The sequence below is a fragment of the Malaya genurostris genome, chromosome 2 (genome assembly GCF_030247185.1).
Source record: "Malaya genurostris strain Urasoe2022 chromosome 2, Malgen_1.1, whole genome shotgun sequence".
Lineage (NCBI taxonomy): Eukaryota > Metazoa > Arthropoda > Insecta > Diptera > Culicidae > Malaya > Malaya genurostris.
In genome coordinates this window covers 289573768-289594873 of record NC_080571.1, presented here as the reverse complement: position 1 = coordinate 289594873, position 21106 = coordinate 289573768, and the positions used below count along the sequence as shown (strand labels likewise).

General features: G+C 41.0%; 1 protein-coding gene across 14 annotated transcripts in view; it reads left to right on the top strand.

Annotated features, from left to right (window-relative positions):
* LOC131430508 (kinesin-like protein KIF21A) overlaps positions 1-21106 on the top strand; it is a 140174-nt gene that overhangs the window by 5252 nt on the left and 113816 nt on the right. For all 14 annotated transcript variants that reach the window (XM_058595549.1, XM_058595544.1, XM_058595546.1 and 11 more), the window contains one exon: positions 19130-19331. In XM_058595549.1, the coding sequence (XP_058451532.1) occupies positions 19288-19331 (44 nt within the window). In that variant the 5' untranslated portion in view covers positions 19130-19287. The remainder of the gene's footprint in view (positions 1-19129; positions 19332-21106) is intronic.

Here is a 21106-nt window from a genome sequence, read left to right as displayed (position 1 = left end):
AACTGTCAACTTGTTTTCATGAAAACCGTTTGCAGCATTCCTTGCAATTCATAAATTAGCATTTTTCATATCATCCTTATATAATTTGACGGGTAGAATTTTGAAGTTTTTCAGAATGTTCATTCACTGTTAGCTATTGTGTTAATTAATTAAAAGTGTTTAAGACTGTCCCAGAAAGTATGGACGCACTTTGATTTCGCTGTAAATAATTCACAAGTGTCAATATTATTCTCAACATTTGCTACTTAGCCATTGTAGACTAGCTGGCGTACCTTCTTGCGAACGTTCCTCATTAAATTCCGTACAGACTTCTTGTCGACAAGTTTTGACACTTTTTTCCAATCTTTTTCGAACTGTTGAATGGTTTCGTCTACCGAGACATGTTTCCTAAGATGTGCCTTCGTTAATGCCCAAAATTCCTCAATTGGTCGAAGTTGTGGGAAATTTGGTGGGTTCATGTCTTTTGGGACGAAAGTGACAATTTTGGTAGTATACCATTCTACCGTTGATTTCGAGTAGTGGCAAGAAGCAAGATCTGGCCAGAAGACAACAGGATCCTTGTGGCTTCGAATCATGGGTAGAAGACGTTTTTGTAAACATTCCTTGATGTATATTTCGCTGTTCATTGAAGCAGTGGTGATGAAGGGTTTCGAAATCTTGCCGCAGCTACAAATTGCTTGCCAGACCATAGCTTTCTCATCAAATTTTTCGACTTTAATCGATGTCTCGGACTGGTTTAACACTTGCCTTTCTCGCACCGTATAATATTGTGGTTCCGGCAAGGATTTGTAATCGAGTTTCACGTAGGTTTCGTCGTCCATGATTATGCAGTTCAAATTTCCAGCAAGAATCGTATTGTACAGCTTTCGAACCTTCGTCCTGATCGATGCTTCTTGTTTCGGACTACGTTTTGGTTGTTTCTGCTTTTTATAGATTCAAAGATTCAAACGTTCTTTAGTATGACGAACATTTGACTTCGAAGTGCCCACTTTTTTGGCCACATCCCAAACTGAAACCTCCTTCTTTTGCTCGAACGCCTTCAGTACACGTTTATCCAACTGAGTTTATCCTCAAAGGTGTTATCCTCACCGAACTTCCTGATTGCATTTCGCACGGCTTTTTCACTTACTCCTTTTTAATTTTTGCTATCTTTCTCAGTGACAGTCCGCGTTCTGTGCACCATTTGTACACAATTTTTCGACGTTGTTCTGCTGAAAGTCCACACATTTCGAAGCAAACTAATGAAAACGAATAAACAACTGCACAAGTGGTTAGAGAAGAGTGTAAACAACAGGACGCAGCCATAAAAATTGACAGATTCAGAACCATTGCGAAATGGCAGCGGTTTTGGGTTGCGTCCATACTTTCTGGGACAGTCTTTATGTCGATCTGGGTTCCTTTGACACCATTTATTTTTTAATAAATAAAATTTTCTACTTACAAATATCCTTTTCCCGTAACACTTGTGGAGTGCTCAGTAGTATATACGGCCTGTAGTAACCACAAGTGTTGGAATAACATACCTTCCTATTCCTAAGCGGACCTACAACCGGACCTGGCCAGCGCCGGTACCGATCAATGAACTCTGGGGTTATCAGAAATTGCACATTGAAGGTTGATTTGTCATTCCCAAGTTTGATCTTCCTGAATTTCTCTGTACAATATCAGCTGATCCCGATCAGTAACGAAGTAGCAACCAGGGGTGGCCGCTCAAGCTCAAGTTCAAGCTAGTAGCTTTAGTTCAGGACTCGGGGAGGAGTGAACTCAATCGAATTCCGATGATCCATTTCGTATACAGAGCAAATCGTGTTGCGAGGTCACCTTCGATCGACCAGCCCCGCCTAAATACAATGTTTACATCAAATGGATTCAAACATTCCATAAAGACTTTCGGTCCCTCTCAAATAATAAGTGATAGACGTATATAAATGTATTTTCGTATATTAAATCATGTATTTTCTTCAGTTTTGTATATATGATAAACATTATCTGATCATACCAAAACTTTAGTTTGCATCCTGTGTCTCATTTATCACCCATTGTATCCAAACCTTCAGTCTTCGGAATTAGCCAATTACGCTCTTGAGACATAGTTATTTTTTTACCCAGTGTTGGTGTTTGCCGAAAATTTGACAGAAGCTGCTATATTGCTATTTATATCGTTTTCAATCCGGTAGAAGATGCTACAAGAACTCGAGTCTCTCAATGCATGAACCTCGAGAGAATTTTGCTACATTTCTTCGCTCCACTTCATACTCTGAGTATTTCACGGCCCTTAAAAAAATTTACAGTCTGATAATAATCGTTGCTGTGTGGAATTTCACAAGAGAGAATCGCAAGTTGACAGTTATCGCAGAAAATCGAATCGATGATTCAACTTGATGATTCTCATACTAGGTTGCAATATTTCAAAACTCTTGTGTAGAGCATTTACAGCTATTTTCATAGATACAACTTATACAAAGATTATATGCACATAGTTAGAATAAGCGGCAATAGTAAAATGATTCTATCGCAATTATCAATTGCCTGTATAAAATCGAATCACGAAACGAGAATAAGCGACCGTTTGTTGCTTCAGAGAGGATCCCCACAGCAGCGTGCTAACCTTTGATTCTCAGAAATGTCATCGAGAGAAATTCGCTCTCACATTGGTGTCTATGTTAAATGAGCCATGCCAGGTTTTTGTTGTTGCGATGATATCCGTTTCTCTTTGATGGCACTGATTCAATCGTGTGAAGAGTTGCTGGTGAGCGTTCTTTGATAAGATGAAAGCCATCCTTGTTTATACTCAATCAGTTACCGTTACTCAGAAAACGTATCTTGCTTTATACGTCGAATTATTTAAGGATGTGATGAAAAATGCTTATCTACAGGGTCCGGCACTAGAAGTGTAACCAATTAAAAAGGCCATAAATTCAGTTTGGAAAATTCCTTTTACTTAATTCAAAGTACAAAATGTGTAAAAATAATACAAAATTCAGAATCAATCCACTTTTGCTCGATATGACCACCTTTTGCCTTGACTTGATGACTTGAGAGAGCGAAGGAGTTGCTTCGTTTGGCCGACTGTGTCTTGCAGGTATTTTGGCCCACTCGCGGACAATAACTTTTTTCAGCGCCTCGAGACTGGTGTATCTTTTAGTTCGGACTTTGCTCTCCAAAATGGCCCAAAGAGAATAATCCATTGGATTCGCATCTGGTGAATTCGAGAGCCATTGTGTGGACGTGATGAAGTTCGGAACGTTGTTTTTCAGCCATTCTTGGTTCACTCGAGCTTTGTGAGACGGTGCCGAGTCCTGCTGAAACGTCCATGGTCTGCCACCGAGATGTTTGTCTGCCCACGGCTTCAAAGCAACCTCCAGAATACTTTCCCGATAATATGTCGCATTTACCTTGACGCCAGGCTCGATGAAAACGATTGGAGAGCGCCCATCTGCGGTTACAGCGGCCCAAACCATTATCTGTTGCGGGTGCTGCCTCCTGGTGGCCAATCGATGACTCAAATTCTCGTATGAACGGTCGGTCAGGTAAACCCTATCGTTTTGAGAGTTCATGAATTGCTCAATTGGAAAAATTTTCTCGTCAGAAAATACAATGTTCGGAAATTGACCGCTTTCGGCCAAACGAAACAACTCCTTCGCTCTCTCAAGTCATCAAGTCAAGGCAAAAGGTGGTCATATCGAGCAAAAGTGAATTGATTCTGAATTTTGTATTATTTTTACACATTTTGTACTTTGAATTAAGTAAAAGTAATTTTTCAAACTGAATTCATGGCCTATTTAATTGGTTACACTTCGAGTGCCGGACCCTGTATGAACAATGCAAGGAATAATACAGACGGTTTTTAGCAAAACAAGTGGACTAGAAGTCTAGATAAATTAATGGCAATTTAAAACCACATTAAGGGGGTGTCAATGCACTTCAGCAAATGCATGAATCGTCCAGATCTGCTGTAATCTAAAAGCATTTTGTTTTGTGGAAATCGACTTTGGGACTTAAGACCGCGTATCTTCGGAAATCCGCGTAAAAAAGACCCTAGTGTAGTTGACCAGTTTGAATGATTTTTAATGTTTTTTTTTTGCGTTTCAAATGAGTGACTACATACAAACCAATTCGCACCCTCTCATTCTGCTACTAACGAAAATGACGACACCGTTCTATTGACCAAATGTTATCATAGAATCTCGGGGGAGAATGAAATAAGAAGAGCTGAGCACTTAGTTGACTCACCTTTTGAAGACCAATTTAAGAAATTAATTTCTGAGAGATCGTAGGTTTCACTTTCTCATGAAATTGCTGTATAAAACTATTATTCTGAAATCAATAATTGGTTTTGTTTAATTATGGATAAATTTGTTTTCGATGCTTATATTTTGGTGTCCAAATTTTAACGTTGACAGACTTTAGAATACAGAATTAGGTTCTGTATTTGATTTTCTTTGTCTTTATTCCCGTTTTAACTCGTATTTGATTAAAAATTGTACTCTAATTAATTCACTTATGCATATGACCTCAAAAAATCGATTGATTCGTAACTTCTAACTGTCCGGTTATTTCCTAACCGGTAAGCGTTTGCATTTATCTGTCTTATTTGCGTTTGCATTTATCTGTATTTGCGCATCGAATAGCTTAAGTTGTGACAAGACTTGAACAAACCGAAAAGAGCTTTATTACATAATATGAGCTCGCTTTCATTAATAAATGTGCAGTCAATAAACGAGATTCGGTGGGTGCCGCTGCTGCTGATGCTGCTGCGGCTAGGTCGGATAAACTGTGTAACAAATACCAGCAAAGTGAGTTGTGAAGCGGTGCATTTAGCACAACACGACACACGCAAAAATGGACTCGACTCGACTCGGTGGCATCAACTCGACTCGGTGTAGGCCTCGGTCAGTTCCTACAGCACATAAATACGTGCGGCTAACCTCTACCTACCCACCTGCTTCGCGGATAATCTTCTCAACACACACCGCTCTCACAAATTGAGGGGAGTTTGATATAGAAGGATGAAAACCCACGACGACGGCAGTAGTACGGCAAAGCCGGAGGTGCTATCTCGGTTGAAATTTTGCGAGGGAAATGAATTTGGTCGACCGGTTGTTGGTTGCCGTTCGTGGCCATACTCGCTAGAAAGGTTTAATCAGAGTTTACCCTTATTGGAACTAACTTAGCTACCTTTTCCCCCCGACTGACACACCAAAACATAACGGGGACCGTACTGCCAGATCTGGGTTCCCTGGCTAGGGGTTCGAGTTCATTCATTCTCGAATTTGGCGATTTCTGGTTTCGCGTCACGCGCACAGTCCTATCGTCATCTGGCCACGACAGACGTGAGTATTTATGTGTCTGCCTCGGTTGGGCCATTCAATGTTTTCATTCGATGTTTGGTCGCGGAGGGAGTGACATTGAACGGGAAGTCCGGGGCCGCAGTCGCGTATGAGTTTAACCATCTGTGCTTGTATCGCAAGGTAGACTGTAGACTGTAGACGAAACATGATGGAATCGAAACTGTCGTGGGCTTCCATTTGTTATGCTTTGCTGCTGGGCAAAGGTTCGCCCGCGCAAATGCCTTCGGCTTTCATCGATGTTGAAATTGATGAAAAGAACTACGATTCGAAACCTGTTAGTAGAAGTAATTAAAGCAAATGATGTTAAATGTTTTGATTATTGACAGTCAAACTTGTGGCCAGTTTCCATTTGACGGTTGTGGGAGTTATGACGAAACAGGTCGTATATGAATATCCAACTAACCTGTCACTTGGATCTGCGTCTGAATATATGTAGGCTATGAATTTTACACTTGTGCAATTGATTTAATTTTCGCACAAACTGCTTACGTTGTAGACAAAAACTCCTACATGTTCACATTCTACGGCGATAAGTCAGTCGTCACTCGTTTTCGTTCCAGCCAATATATTAAAAGTGACAATATCCTAAAAAGTTTTACATAGTTAATGTAAACTTAGCGGTTTAAATTGAACTGCTAGGTGACAATGGGAGTTCAATTTGAACTGCTTTAAGCACTGATAAACCATAGGTGAAATGCGAAGAAAATTATTTATTTGGGAGCTTAATTTACAGTAAGTTTTGGAACATGGTTTGTCACTTAAAACGAATTTTTATTCTAAGTTGAGTAACTGTCGAGAAGACATCAAATAACTCAGATCAACCGTTATAGCACATTAAAATAAAGTTGGATCATATTAAGGACTGTATCGATAAGTAGTTAGCAACATTCAAACAGTTATTACTCTAAAATGGCTTAATTTTTTGCAGCGTGTTTTGCGGTAACATGTTTGTTTACATGTCAATAACAGCTGCGCAATCGATTGGTTTCGGTACGGTTTATCGTTTCAATGATGAGTCGAATTGATCCGGAAACGCGAAAGAAAATTCTGCATACTTGGTGCTCAGAAAGTGGTGTCACGTACAACGAAATTGCAAAACGGGTGAAAGTGCACCACACCAGTGTCAAAAATATTATCGAGAAGTTTGGTTAGACCCGGCGAACGACCGCAACTTGGTTAAAGCCGGGTATAAATAAACGATAATAAAAAAGTTCGGTTAGACCCTTTCCATGAAGGATTTGCCCCGATCCGGTAGGAAAACAGGTCCCAGCCAGCCCGGCCGGGACTTAAAAGTGGTTGAGTACATCAGGAGTTCAACACCAGTATCGGGATGATTCAACGGATCAAAGTTCGAACTCCCTGAAAACGTACAAGAAACAGAAGGTGCCGACGAAGTCCCTGGTACAGCAAGTTCAGGCCAAAACAAGAGCGCGAAAACTGTATAACCGGATTCTACAGAATAAAGACGGATGCATCCTGATCGACGACGAAACCTACGCCCAGGAAGACTCTCGAGCGCTGCCCGGACCGCCATATTATACGAAATCGGTGTACTAGGACCTGGACGACGCTGACACTAAGGTGACGATGAAAAAGTTTGGGCAGAAGGTGCTGGTCTGGCAAGCAATTTGTACCTGTGGTTTGCGGTCGTCGATTTTCTTCACGAAGGGCACAATTAACGCCAAGGTGTACGAGGAAGAATGTTTGAAAAAGAGAATGCTGCTACTGTACAGAAAGCATAAGGCTCCTCCTCTCTTCTGGCCAGATTTGGCTTCAGCCCACTACGCCAACTCCGTTCTACATTGGTTGTCATAAAATAATGTACAATTCGTGGAAAAGGACATCAACCCACCGAACTGCCCGGATCTTCGGCCAATTGAAAGATATTGGGCAATTGTCAAGCGGCACTTTCGGAAGGAAGGTACAGTGTCCCAAAACATGCAGGAGTTAAAAAAAAAACTGGACAGCTGCCACCAGAAAAGTTACAAAAGTGACTGTGCAGAGTTTAATGAAGAATGTCAAGCCCAAAGTGCGAGCGTTTCACAGAAACTAGGATTTTCTTCAATATAATCAGTGAAATGCATAAAAGTGTAATTTTTCTACAATATATCGAAAACTGATGTCAAAATATGTTTTTTACGCTTTTTTATTCAATAATCAATGTTGCTAACTACTTTTCGATACACTCCTTAAACGTGGTATTAACAACAATCTTATATCGTTTATTATTATTATATCGTTTAACAACAATCTTACATTTTTTTCCATTCGTTTCGTGGAATAAATAGAGAAAATACTCAATCAGAGAAAAACTTATTAAGAAATCAAATCTGGAGTAATTTCGCTACACTTTCATGTCGTGAAATTTTGAAAATACACCCAAGTGAGCATAGTAACGATAGACGATAGTCCTACGTCAAAAAATACTCGTTTGGCTGGTCATCTGTTCCTGTGGATTGGAGAGCGACATTCATATCGCGACCTGGACCATTCATCAAGAAATTTCAGTGCAGGTGTACCTTGTAAAACGTCCTCGAGCAACACAAATGTTCCGACCTGTTTTGGAAGGATTTTGCATCTTGCCAAAGCGGAAACAAGGTATGCCGTAAACAACGTCCAAGTGGTGCCCAAGGATATGAGCATAACTCGATGGAAGGAGTCAAACGAAATGTCCGAAAACTGGTTATAATTGGGGCTCAATAAATTAAAAAATATCCTTACACTAATTCGTGACTAATATTTGAGTCATACCTAGTGTTGATGCGATAAGACAATCATCAAATTGTTCTGTCTCAAAAAGTTGTCCAGAAAAAAAAAACAATCCCGTACATCGATTATGAACAGTTTGTAGGCTTCTTTCTAGTGATCGGTTCATAGTAAACAAGGCAACATCACTGACCGGCCGATCGATCGATCGATAGACATACAACCGGCATGCCCATTCAGCCCAGTTACGAGGAGATGGTTACGAAAACCGGTGGGCTGCTTGACGGCGGTGGCACAACATGCCACGAAAATTCCACGAAATCGGGCATCGAAATTTTACTTGCGGATCATTCGGTTTCGTGAAACTGAACTCGCAATGCCATTACTGTTTGGCAATTATTAAATCGCACAGTAAAACAGAAATGCTCGGCATTCGGTGTTTGGTCTGCATGGAACCAAATGAGCATCATCGTGGCTTCCTGTAGATAAGTATAGAAAGTACCAATCGGTAGGCTAAGTAGGTGCCAGAGGTTATCGAATCCGAATCCGCAGCCGGATTGTAGCGGTGAAATAATGATCCAGCAATTAAGTTAAAAGGCCCAGCCAGTTGACTGCCCAGCAAGCAAGGAGGCACGTGCATTCGAACGCTAGAGACAATTCTACTTCGGCATTGCGTTCGGCTGTTTGCTGGTTGTTTTACCAGTAAATAATAATATTGCAAAGTTATCGAAACGCAACCCCACTTCAGTTGTACACAATTCACATCAAAGCATTTTGTGAAGTGTATGTGCAGTGTGTTCGAAGCTTGCCAGTAGCCAAAACGAATAAAACAGTTTTGACCTTCAATGCGATTCACGAACATCGGACCCTCAGTAGCGAAAACCAGCTATCGGACGTTTCTTTTTGTACAAGTTACACAGAGAGCAGACATATTAGTCAGAAACGCCATACTTCTACTGATATTTAGCTACACTGTTTGTAATGCCATTCGACGCACGAGTGATGATTTGCTTTTTCTACCAGTGCACAACGGATATATTTTCGAAAGGGGGAAATCTCATTGCTATTTTTCGTTAACCGACGCACAGGGCATTACGTGGGTGACTCTGATATTGCTTGTACGAACTGTTTTTGATTTTTTTTTCGACCAGACTGAATACATTGATTTAAAATTGAACAATATAATAAGATACAAAAACTGATGCACCACAGTTTTCCATAGCAATGAGAAAACTTCTCAACATTTCAAGTCACCCCGCAGGCCACTCCCATCCACATAGTTCACAAGGAAAATTGAAGGATAAGAAAGGGAGAAATTATTTACGCTCAGTCTACATAACGAGAGGAATTTTTCGTAAGCTTTGTGATGTTAATAATGGACACGGATATTAGATATAAAATTTACTCAAAGCGACTATTGATTTATTTAATTTTCGAAACTGGAGCTAAAAAGCTAAATCTTGTAGAATTTATGAGCATGAACTTAGCGAGGCACCTCTCGCCGATGATTCACGCAAATTGGTGAATAATTTGTTGCTAATTAGTTACGGTAATTTCAAATCTGTTGCTCAGTTGATTTTTTATTTTGTTGAGTACTTCGCTAAGTCCATATGAAATTAGCAAAGCTCCTCTCCCAAGTATGCTTACCTTACCTAACAGCTATAGACCTGGGGTGTCCTTTGCTGTATCAAGCATACGTCTCCACATAACTCGGTCCATGGTAGCTCGTCGCCAGCCACTCAAGGCACGGATGCTTCTGAGATCACCCTCCACTTGATCGATCCACCTTGCTCGCTGCGCTCCTCTTCTTCTTGTACCAGTCGGATTAGATTCTAGAACCATTTTCACTGGGCTGTCGTCCGACATCCTTATGACATGCCCAGCCCACCGTAGACGTCCGATTTTAGCTGTCCGTACGATAGGTAGTTCTCCTAGCAGCTGTTGAAATTCGTGATTCATACGCCGTCTCCACGTTCCGTCTTCCATCTGCACTCCGCCATAGATGGTCCTCAGTATCTTTCTTTCGAAAAAACTGAGGGCGCGTTGGTCCTCTGCCAGCATAGTTCAGGTCTCGTGGCCATAGAGAACAACCGGTCTAATTAGCGTTTTGTAGATGGTCAATTTCGTGCGGTTGTGTACTTTTCTCGATCGGACGGTTTTTCTGAGTCCAAAGTATGCAGGATTCCCTGCCAAAATACGTCTATGAATTTCTCTGCTGGTGTCATATCGGCGGTCACCAGTGAGCCCAAATACACGAACTCGTCAACCACCTCGATATCGTCACCGTCTATCAATATTCATGGTGGGAGGCGTAGTGTTTCTTCTCTAGAGCCTCTTCCTCTCATGTATTTGGTTTCCAACGCATTTATGGCCAGTCCGATACGCCTAGCTTCAGCTTTCAGTCCGATGTAGGTTTCTGTCATCTTCTCAAGGTTACGTGTCACAATATCAATATCGTCAGCGCAGCCAAAAAGTTGTACGGATTTTCGGAAGATCGTACCACTCGTGTCACGCCTCGCTCTTCGATTCACACCTTCCTGGGCAATATTGAACAAGATACAAGAAAGTCCATCACCTTGACGTAGCCCTCTCCGAGATTTGAAGGGACTCGAAAGCGTCCCAGATACTCGGACGTAGCACATCACTCTATCCATCGTTGCTTTAACCAATCGCGTCAGTTTATCCGGACACTTCTGGAGTATTTGTTTTATCGCGAGTATTTGATCCGTGATGGCGCGGGCTCCAGTAAATCCCGCTTGGTACGGCCCTACGAGTTCCTTAGCTATTGGTGATAGACGATGGCAAAGGATTTGGGAGAGTACCTTGTAGGTGGCGTTCAGCGATGTGATTGCGCAGTAATTGCAACAGTCTAGCTTATCGCCCTTTTTGTAGACGGGACATACAACTCCATCCATCCATTCCTGTGGTAGAATCTCCTCCTCCCAAATCCTAGAAATCATCCAGTGCAGCGCTTTAACCAGTGCCTCTCCTCCATGTTTGAGCAGCTCGCCTGGCAACTGGTCATTGCCCGCGGCTTTGTTGTTCCTCAGCTTGCCGATCTCCTCACTTATCTCCGACAGATCAGGGGCTGGGAATCTGTCGTCGGCCGAGCGTGCGCCCAGATTGATTCCTGTACCGTTCTTTGTATCTTGTGCTTCGACATTCAGATGCTCGTCATAGTACTGCTTCCACCTGTCGATCACCTCACGTTCGTTCGTGAGGTTACCACTGGTATCTCTGCACATTTCGGCCTGTGGCGTGTAGCCTCTACGTGAGCGGTTCACCTTCTCATAGAACCTCCGTGTGTCATTTGCGCGGTACAGCTGTTCCATCGCTTCGCGATCTTGGTCTTCTTGGTGGCGCTTTTTCTTCCGGAAAACCGTATTCTGTCTGTTCCGTGCCCATCTGTATCGTTCCTCGTTCGCTCTAGTGCGGTGTTGCAGCATCCTCGCCCTTGCTGCATTCTTCTCTTCGACCAACTGCTGACATTTGCCTTCAAACCAGTCATTTCCTCGATTCGATAACCTCGTACCTAGAACGGTTGCAGCAGTGCTACTCACGGCGGACCTTATGTTCCTCCAGCCGTCTTCAAAAGTCGCCGCGCCAAGCTGCTTTTCCGTTGGTATCACTAGCTCCAGTTGTTGCGCGTACGAACGCTACGTAGCTGCTCGAGATTGAGTCCCGGCGTTGTTGGCACTGTGGTAAGTGCGGACATTGACGACGTCGGAGAAGAATCGCCCGTCGATGAGAACATAGTCGATATGATTTTCCGTATGTTGATCAGGTAATCTCCAGGTGGCTTTGTGGATATCTTTGCGGGGGAAGAAGGTGCTTCGAACTACCATTCCTCGGGAGGCTGCAAAGTTCACGCATCGTTGGCCGTTGTCGTTTGTTACCTCGTGCAGGCTCTCCAGCCCGATCACGGGCCTGTACATTGCCTCTCGGCCTACCTGAGCATTCATGTCGCCGATGACGAGTTTTACATCCCGCCGTGGGCAGCTGTCGTAGGTTTGTTCCAGCTGCGCGTAGAATGCTTCCTTCTCGTCAACGGGTCTCGTCTCATGTGGGCAGTGCACGTTGATGATGCTGTAATTGAAGAAACGGTCCTTGATCTTCAATACGCACATTCTATCACTGATTGGCTGCCACCCAATCACGCGCTGGCGCATCTTGCCCAACACTACAAATCCCGTTCCTAGATCGTTGGTTGTGCCACAGCTCTGGTAGAAGGTAGCCGCTCGATGCCCACTTTTCCACACCTTCTGTTCCGTCCAACAAAGTTCCTGCAGTGCTACGACATCGAAGCCGCGGATTTGAAGCTCATCATGCAGCATTCGGTCGTATCCTGGGAAGCCAAGCGATTTGCAGTTCAATGTGCCAAGTTTCCAATCGTAGTCCTTTGTTCGTTGCGTAGGTCTTTGCCGATTATTCCGAGTCGTACTTATATCTTGATTATTCGTAACAAGTGTTTTTCGGGCGACTTGTTAGGCCTGAACCAACCTCCTGTCTCGCCGGAGGGCCATCGTGTCAGCACTGTTTAGAGTCCCTGACACAAGGACGGTAATCAGCCGCTCCTAACATGGAGAACAGACGCTGTTTCGAGCCGCCCCAACATGGGAATATACGCTCGGGTAGGCTTGCTCTCTGTAAAGAGAGGGCAAGCCCCCCCTTCCCTGTCAGCATACGACCAGGGTCCCACCGGGGTTGGTTACCCGATCTTTCCCATGGTTACTCGCACCCCAGCCGGCACCGCGGGGAGGTAGGGATAGGAGTTACTGGACAAGAGGCTATGAACCACATTGGGGCCTGAATTGCGCATTGTCCAGTCGTTTACCAACCATTCGGTTTCCATTTTTTTCGGTTCATTCAACCAACTATTTATTTTTTTAAATTCTCTATGGCGATTCGAATTTTGGAAAAAATGTACTGGTAGTCGGACTTGGAAAAATTTTACCAAATCATTTATTACTTTAAATCAACTATCGATGGTTTATTTCGCTTTCATGGTCTGCAAACTAAAGAAATTCACTAGCCTATATTAAGAGGTATCCAATGAAAAAAATATTCTTGAAATTGTCATTTTTACACAAAGCATCCTACTTACAATTCTTATGGCACCTTAAGATCTTTCAGTTGAATTTGAAATGGTGAAGATCGGTTCAGCCGTCTCCGAGCAAAGTGAATGGCATTATTTTCACATTTTTGGTGCACATCACCCTGTAATTCCGGAACCGGAAGTCGGATCCAAATGATATTCAGGAACTTTGTATGGGACCATAGGACAATTCATTTGAACCTAGGTTTGTGAAAATCGGTTAAGCCATCTCCTATAAAAGTGAGTGACAATATTTGTCACACATACACAGACATTTGCTTAGTTCGTCGAGCTGAGTCGAATGGTATATGCCTTGGATCAAAAGTCGGTTTTCACAGTGATTGTATAGCCTTTCTATATGAGAAAGGCAAAAAGTATAGAAAAGATCATCGACGCCGCGGAAAAGTATTTTGCAGACCTACCGGAAACTTACTTTTCTAACCAGACCGAAAAATTGGAAAGTCGTAGGAAAACGCGTATCTGTGATGATTTACTTAATTGCTTAAAAAAATCTAAAACATTTGTTTCATTCCCAAGGAGGGTACTTTATTCATTCCACCTAGTAATAGGGATAAAGAGAAACTAGTATCCATGTTACCTCAATAGCACCTACACCCATTTTTTTTCTGCTCGTTATCGTCGAGAGCTTACCTGCACAGTCGAGTATTTGATTTCTAATTCGAATTATGGCAGACTGGGAATGGCGTTTCGAGCAACGCGGTGAACTGTCGTAGGCGACATCGCAGTATATTTTCAAGTGTTACGCTACCGTCTGGACGGGCGGCTGTCAACAAGGCGTTGTCTCTGTGGAAGTTGGGAAAAGGTTAGCGCTTTTTTTTGTACTACTTCAAAATAGGTGGTACCTTCATGAATTCGCTCGGTGTTTCGGTCGAATGGGACGAGATCCTGCTGCGATTGTTCAAGTAGGTGGCAGTTGTAAACTTATATGTTACAATTAATTTAGATAAATGAAAAGTTTTAATCCACCATCCACGTTAGTTAGGTGCTTCATAAGTCGGGAGGCTTTGAAACGAGTGCCAATGAATGTGTGTCATTGACTAGAAACGAACTGATTCGCGTTGAAATGCGTGACCATCGGGTGTATTTATAGATGATATGTGTTCGATAAACGGTGCGGAATCGTATGCGTGCACTCGTGATCTAATTATGATGGAGTGATGCACATAATTTTTAATTGATATTTGTACAAGTTTTGATATGTTATTCCATTCTTTGAAGCTAGTTTAATTCTATTTTTTTCTAATTAAGAAAGAAACCAAACAATAAAATTACATTCTTAAAAGTCCATCTAACATTACCACCACCTTCACTTCAGTTAACTTACTAACCATGACAAAAGTACGTTTAACAGTGCGAGAGAATGAGTGTATAATAAATGCATTACTCAAATGCTATACGGTCTGAAACGTTGCCGAGTGGAAGTAACTCAATGTAAGACGTTAATTGAATTTTTAATTATAATTACTCATTAGCAGGTTTTTGATGGACGAACTACTAGGTAGTGGTGAAAACCAGTCGCGTTTTGAAACGTGCGAGTCATGATGAGTTATTATTGGGCTCTATTGTTCTAGACGGTTTCATTTTAATTAACCGATTGTCGTTAAACTTTTTTTCGTTTTTTTTTTCATAAACGAAACTAAACAACACATAACAAATTGTAGCTGATGTGATTCGAATTTGTTCGGGATTCTCAACCGTATTCTCTATCTCCTAGTTCAGAAGCCAATCTCGTAAAAATTATCCCAGTGCGATAATAATTACCACACACTTACACAAGCGGTTTTCGCAGATGATTGACGCCATCACGAAAGGCTTGGAGCAACGAAATAATTATCACCGCACCAAGCGAACGGGTGATAATTTGTTTACCGCTGAGGTTGAAAATCTCGCGGCTACTGTTTCATGCGGTAGTTTGGAATAGAATGATTCATTTGGAGAAAAACCGATAGGAATGATTTATTGATGTAAAATCGTCAACGGTCGACCATGTTAGGTAGGATAACGATAGAGCTGAACATCGCACCCAATAATCACCCAAACCCCATGTGGGCAGATTTCCCTGACAGTAATCGCGAATTGATGGTCCCATTTGAAAGTTGTAGGCGCCAGAGCGTGACTAGAGTTTATGACTGAAGAGGTTTCCGAACAACCTCTTCACGCTAACGCTAAGCGTGCTGTTTTCGGTTGTCCGATGTTTATAGTTGTTCGAAGTTTGTAGTTGCAAAGTAAAGGACGCGGCACGGGTAAACGAAAATTCAGCGCACGATCAGTTGTTAATCAATTTGATATGCAGGTGGTATGCATATTGATGTCGACTGTTGTTGCAGAGTATGTTTGTCAGTAGTTCAAGGAAATTTTACCATGTGTGGGCTCTAATAAAATTGTGGTCTTCTCAGAAGTGCAATACCTTTTGAACGACGAAGATGTTTTTCTTTATACGCTCGTCTTCGGCTAAATTCATATGAAATTAATCGAATGGTGAAGAACTGAGCATCAAATTCGAAACCTTCGATTTGTTTTCAAGCTTGTTTAGAAGAAGCGCTTCGTTATCTGCATATGAACTTAGCGAATCACTCGTAAAAATAATTCGAACAACAAATTCCAAACCACCATTACTAACCTAGATTCCTCAAAAGGACCTGGACCGGATGGAATATCACCTATATTCTTAAAAAATCTACAACTTTTCAATTTATCACTATAAATGTATTTTTCCTGAAAAATGGAAATCATCTTTTCTTGTACCAATATTCAAATCAGGCTCGAGACTGATATTCGAAACTACCGTGGAATAGCCATTATTTCAAGCATTCCTGATTTATTTGAAACTTTAATAACAAATAAGTAGCATGGATTTTTAAAAGGTCGCCGATTTTTTATACACCGACTTTAGCAAAGCTTTCGACCGTATCGAAATACCTTTACTATTATATAAACTGCAGAAATGTGGCATAGAACACAATTTACTACAATGGCTCGATTCATATTCAAACACAACGTGTACAAGTAGTTCTCTTTCATAATATTCTGTCCGAACCAATTATTGCAACACCTGGCGTACCTCAGGGCTCTCACCTAGTACCTTATTTTTTCATCTTGCATATAAACTACATTTCCTTTATACTCAAATATCTAAATAGGCATGCAGACGACATGAAACTCTGGAAATTAGAAATATCAACGACGCCGAAATTTTCCAGAACGAAATCAATCTATTCCATAAAGACTGTCCCAGAAAGTATGGAAGCAACCAAAAACCGCTGCCATTTCGCAATGGTTCAGAATCTGTCAATTTTAATTGCTGCGTCCTGTTGTTTACACTCTTCTCTAACCACTTGTGCAGTTGTTTGTTCGTTTTCATTAGTTTGTTTCGAAATGCGTGGACTTTCAGCAGAACAACGTCGAAAAATTGTGTACAAACGGTGCACAGAACGTGGACTGTCACTAAGAAAGATAGCAAAAATGGAAGGAGTAAGTGAAAAAGCCTTTGAGGATAAACCGAAAACGGGTCGAAAAAAAGGTCCTGCTAACCCTCAGTTGGAAAACGTATACTTAAGGCGTTCGAGCAAAAGAAGGAGGTTTCAGTTCGGGATGTGGCCAAAAAAATGGGGACCTCGAAGTCAAATGTTCTTCGTGCTAAAAAAGAAAATCTGAATCTTCGAACCTATAAGAAGCAGAAACAACCAAAACGTAATCCGAAACAAGAAGCATCGATCAGGCCGAGGATTCGAAAGCTGTACAATACGATTCTTACTGGAAATTTGAACTGCATAATCCTGAACGACGAAACCTACGTGAAACTCGATTACAAATCCTTGTCGGGACCACAATATTATACGGTGCGAGAAGGACAAGTGTTAAACCAGTCCGAGACATCGATTGAAGTCGAAAAATTTGGTAAAAAAGCTATGGTCTGGCAAGCAATTTGTAGCTGCGGTAAGATATCGAAACCCTTCATCACCACTGCTTCAATGAACAGCGAAATATACATCAAGGAATGTTTACAAAAACGACTTCTACCCATGATTCGAAGCCACAAGGATCCTGTTGTTTTCTGGTCAGATCTTGCTTCTTGCCACTACCCGAAATCAACGGTAGAATGGTATACTACCAAAAATGTCACTTTCGTCCCAAAAGATATGAATCCACCAAATTGCCCACAACTTCGACCAATTGAGGAATTTTGGGCATTAAAGAAGGCACATCTTAGGAAACATGTCTCGGCAGCCGAAACCATTCAACAGTTCGCAAAAGATTGGAAAAAAGTGTCAAAACTTGTCGCCAAGAAGTCTGTACGGAATTTAATAAGGAACGTTCGCAAGAAGGTGCGCCAGGTTTATGAATGGTCTTTTAGAATTCTAAATTCTGATCTACTTACAAAACATAGGCTATTAAATTGCTGATTTTGAGCTGAAAGAATTTTCGGTGCGTATATAAAGCTGTTTTGCAGCCAGTTTATGATTATTGATTACAAGGGTTAGTTGGATATCGTCGATAAGCAAATCAATTCATCCAACTGTCCCAAATCTCTTTCAATCGAAAAAAATATTTAGGAATTTACAAGCGGATGGTATGGAAAACCGGAATGATAAATTAAACACGTTGTACAGCTGGCTTTATGCTACATCTTGGCTGCCGTGTTGAACGATCTATTGTGCTGAATAAATGAATGCATTCCAATTGCACAACAAAGCGATATTGATTTTATAGAGAATTCCTCTTATTAGTAATAGAGAGTTCTTATCAAAATATATTTTCTAATAAGATTCATTCTTTACAAAACGGGATAAAAAATTTCAGAATTTTTCACCAGATGATAATAAATAAACTCAACAAATGAATAAACGTTTCACGGATTGTAAAAAGATGGCAGATCCGGGTCTTGTCGTTGGTACAATGTCAAAAATCTCATTTTCGATTTCCTTCGATAGTAAAACTGTTGAAAAATTACTATTGTTCGCTCTCGATTCGTCTCCACGGAAACTGAAGTTTATTAGATCAAACATTCGGCGGTTTTGTTAATTCTACAGTCTAAAAAAATTTGAATTTTACAGGTGACTTAATCCTTCATACGATGTAATTCATAAAGACCTAATTTGTCAAATGACGGAAAATTTTATTTGTAATGACTTAATGTTAGATGAGCTTGAATTTTACTGGTTTCGACTGTAACTTGCGTTCTACTAGCAGGTGCGACTGTATAAATTTAAATGCACATTTTACCAGCCAAACAGATGCATGCTTCTGTGGCTCAGTCGATTAACAGACGAACTTGCGATCCAATGATTCCTCGGTTCAAGTCGCGGTGGGTTGCTACAAAATTCTTTTTTTTTATTTCAATGAATTTCATGTCATGGAGTTTTAGACACAATATTAAATGTTCTTCCACGGAAAGTTGCGTGAATTGCGACGCTCCATTTATGTGCATCTAATAAGATGTAAAAATTTTTAAGTGTGTAGAATACTTTTAAGTGTATTGTGAGAAGAAATAAGATAAATTTTGCTTCTCAGTGAAAGGCATAGTCTTACCAATAGGCGCAATTATTTTTTTGCAGTAACAAACAATTTGAGCGCGGCAAACCATAGTATTTCGCTGCGGTCGATGAAATTGAAAACCAATGATGCTTTAGCAAACGTTCGTGATTGTGTTAAGCTTGTACGCATCTAATGTTCGGTTGTTGGTACAATGGTAAATGCACATCACGAGGAAAGGCTAATTGATGCTTAACAAAACGACCCTGTTTCGCTGCCGAAAAGAGAACGTCGAATCACATGCATAAACATGCAATCGTTGCAATGTTTTGTTTCATGTTTTCTTGAAGGCTCGATGAAAAATGTGGCGTTGATTGTTCCCAGGCATTGTACGAGAGAAAATGCAATCTATTCTCATCGATGAATATTACATGAATTCATATACTCACGTATTTATTTTTCTTTTCTTTCCATTTTACAACAGGGATCCAGCACTTTCCGGCCAGGATATTCAAATTGTAACCGTCGCATCGTTATCTGCTCACTTTTGTCGGGAGGAAATACGTCGAAAGCATAAATATTTGACCAAAATCAACAACCATACAGAATAGAAACGAAGAGAACACTTTCAAAAGTGGCAAGATGGCAGACGACGATAAAGAATCCTCCGTACGGGTTGCTGTCAGGTAAGAGTCATAACTCTACGGAAAACCGGCCTATGCTTCCTTCATCCGATCCGGGGTTCTATGTTTGTTCTGTTTATTCGTTCTCCCCTTGACGTTTAAATTAAACGCAGACATTAGCATTCACGGTTGTGTCGGTCCCGTGTGTTCTTTAACATTCTTTATTGTTTTACTAGAGAGGCAGCTTTACTATGATTTTGATTGTATCCCATCACCTCTGTTTAAATCTTTTCGAAAATTTAACCTCCTCCTGATCATGTAGTCAAACTGTAGTTACGGCCCTTGATGGCTTAGAGAATGAATTTCAGAATTAATTGCTCGATAAGCTCGAGTAACCGAGACGTGAGTTCAGGTTCGAACAGTCACGACTATAAAATTTGAAAAATGTCTTCATTGAACGAGTGATGGCGCTGACATTGATTGTTTTAGTAGAGGTTCGTTTCGTAACGTTGTATATGGTATGAATAACAACAAACCAGACATTCCATCTTAGTCAAAGTCCTGAATAATAAAATCTCAGCTGTTCAACTCTATGCCGATGGTATGCTGACAATTCAAGTCTAAGAATAGTTAGTTACACATCTTTGAAGTGCCTGCATGGTATCGTTTGGTGACATCCCTGTGATGCTGGTTCATTTGAAGCTCATTGCATTGCCGAGATAAGAATGTACTAGTACACAAGTTGTTTTATGCAGCGATGCTACTACATTTACCCACGAGATATAGAAATGTAAAAAGCATTTCATTTAGACGATAAAGCATATTGCTCTGACTGATGCTGTCCATTCGGGTTCATCATATTTTCTGTGTTTGTCAGCTTCTCTCGAGAATTTCTTTTGTACATGGCAATGAAGGTACACAGTGATTTTGAGTGTTGTTTAGCTAAACTAGCAAAAGGGAATTCATGTATGTTGTCACATGTTCACGTTTATTGTATAAAGAAGAATTTAACAATGTCACTTTGAAGTATTGTTTTGAATTCTGTGAATATGTATTTTCGCAATTGTTATATTACGGTAAATTTGATATACGAGGTCTGTTCAAAAAGTTCCCGGAATTTTTTAATTGCGCGCGTCTGGAGAGTCCGGTGGTCAAATTTTTTTTTATTGTGTTGGTACATAAGTCCCTAATGTATGTTGAAATTTTCAGCTGTATTCATTGTTTACATTCTGTCTTGTAGCGGCTGGTGTAGACGTGTTTTTTGAGCTCGGCGATTTTTGTCTTGGTGACGTTGGGTGCTTCCACGTGGACGATTGTGCTTTTGTTTCGACATCATAACCGTACACCCATGTTTCATCACCAGTTATGACCCTTTCAAGTAAATTTGGATCGTCGTTGACGTCGTTTAACAGCTCCTGAGCGATGGTAATGCGTATGTTTTTTTTATCAAAATTCAGCAGTTTTGGAACGAATTTTGCTGCCACTCGTTTCATGCCCAAAACATTTGAAAAAATATGATGGCATGAGCCAACTAATATGCCAACTTCATCAGCAACTTCTCTAATAGTGATTCGGCGATCATCCATAATCATTTTTTCCACTTTTCCCACTTTTTCATCGATTATTGACGTGCTGGGTCGACCGAAGCGTTCGTGGTCTTCAACGTCTTCGCGGCCATCTTGGAAACGCTTATACCACTCGTAAACACTTGTTTTTTCATAGCAGACTCACCGTAGGCTCTCTGTAACATTTCGCACACTTGGTTACACTTTATTTCATTTTTCACGCAAAATTTAATACAAATTCTTCAATTCTTCCATTGTTTAAACTAACAAAAA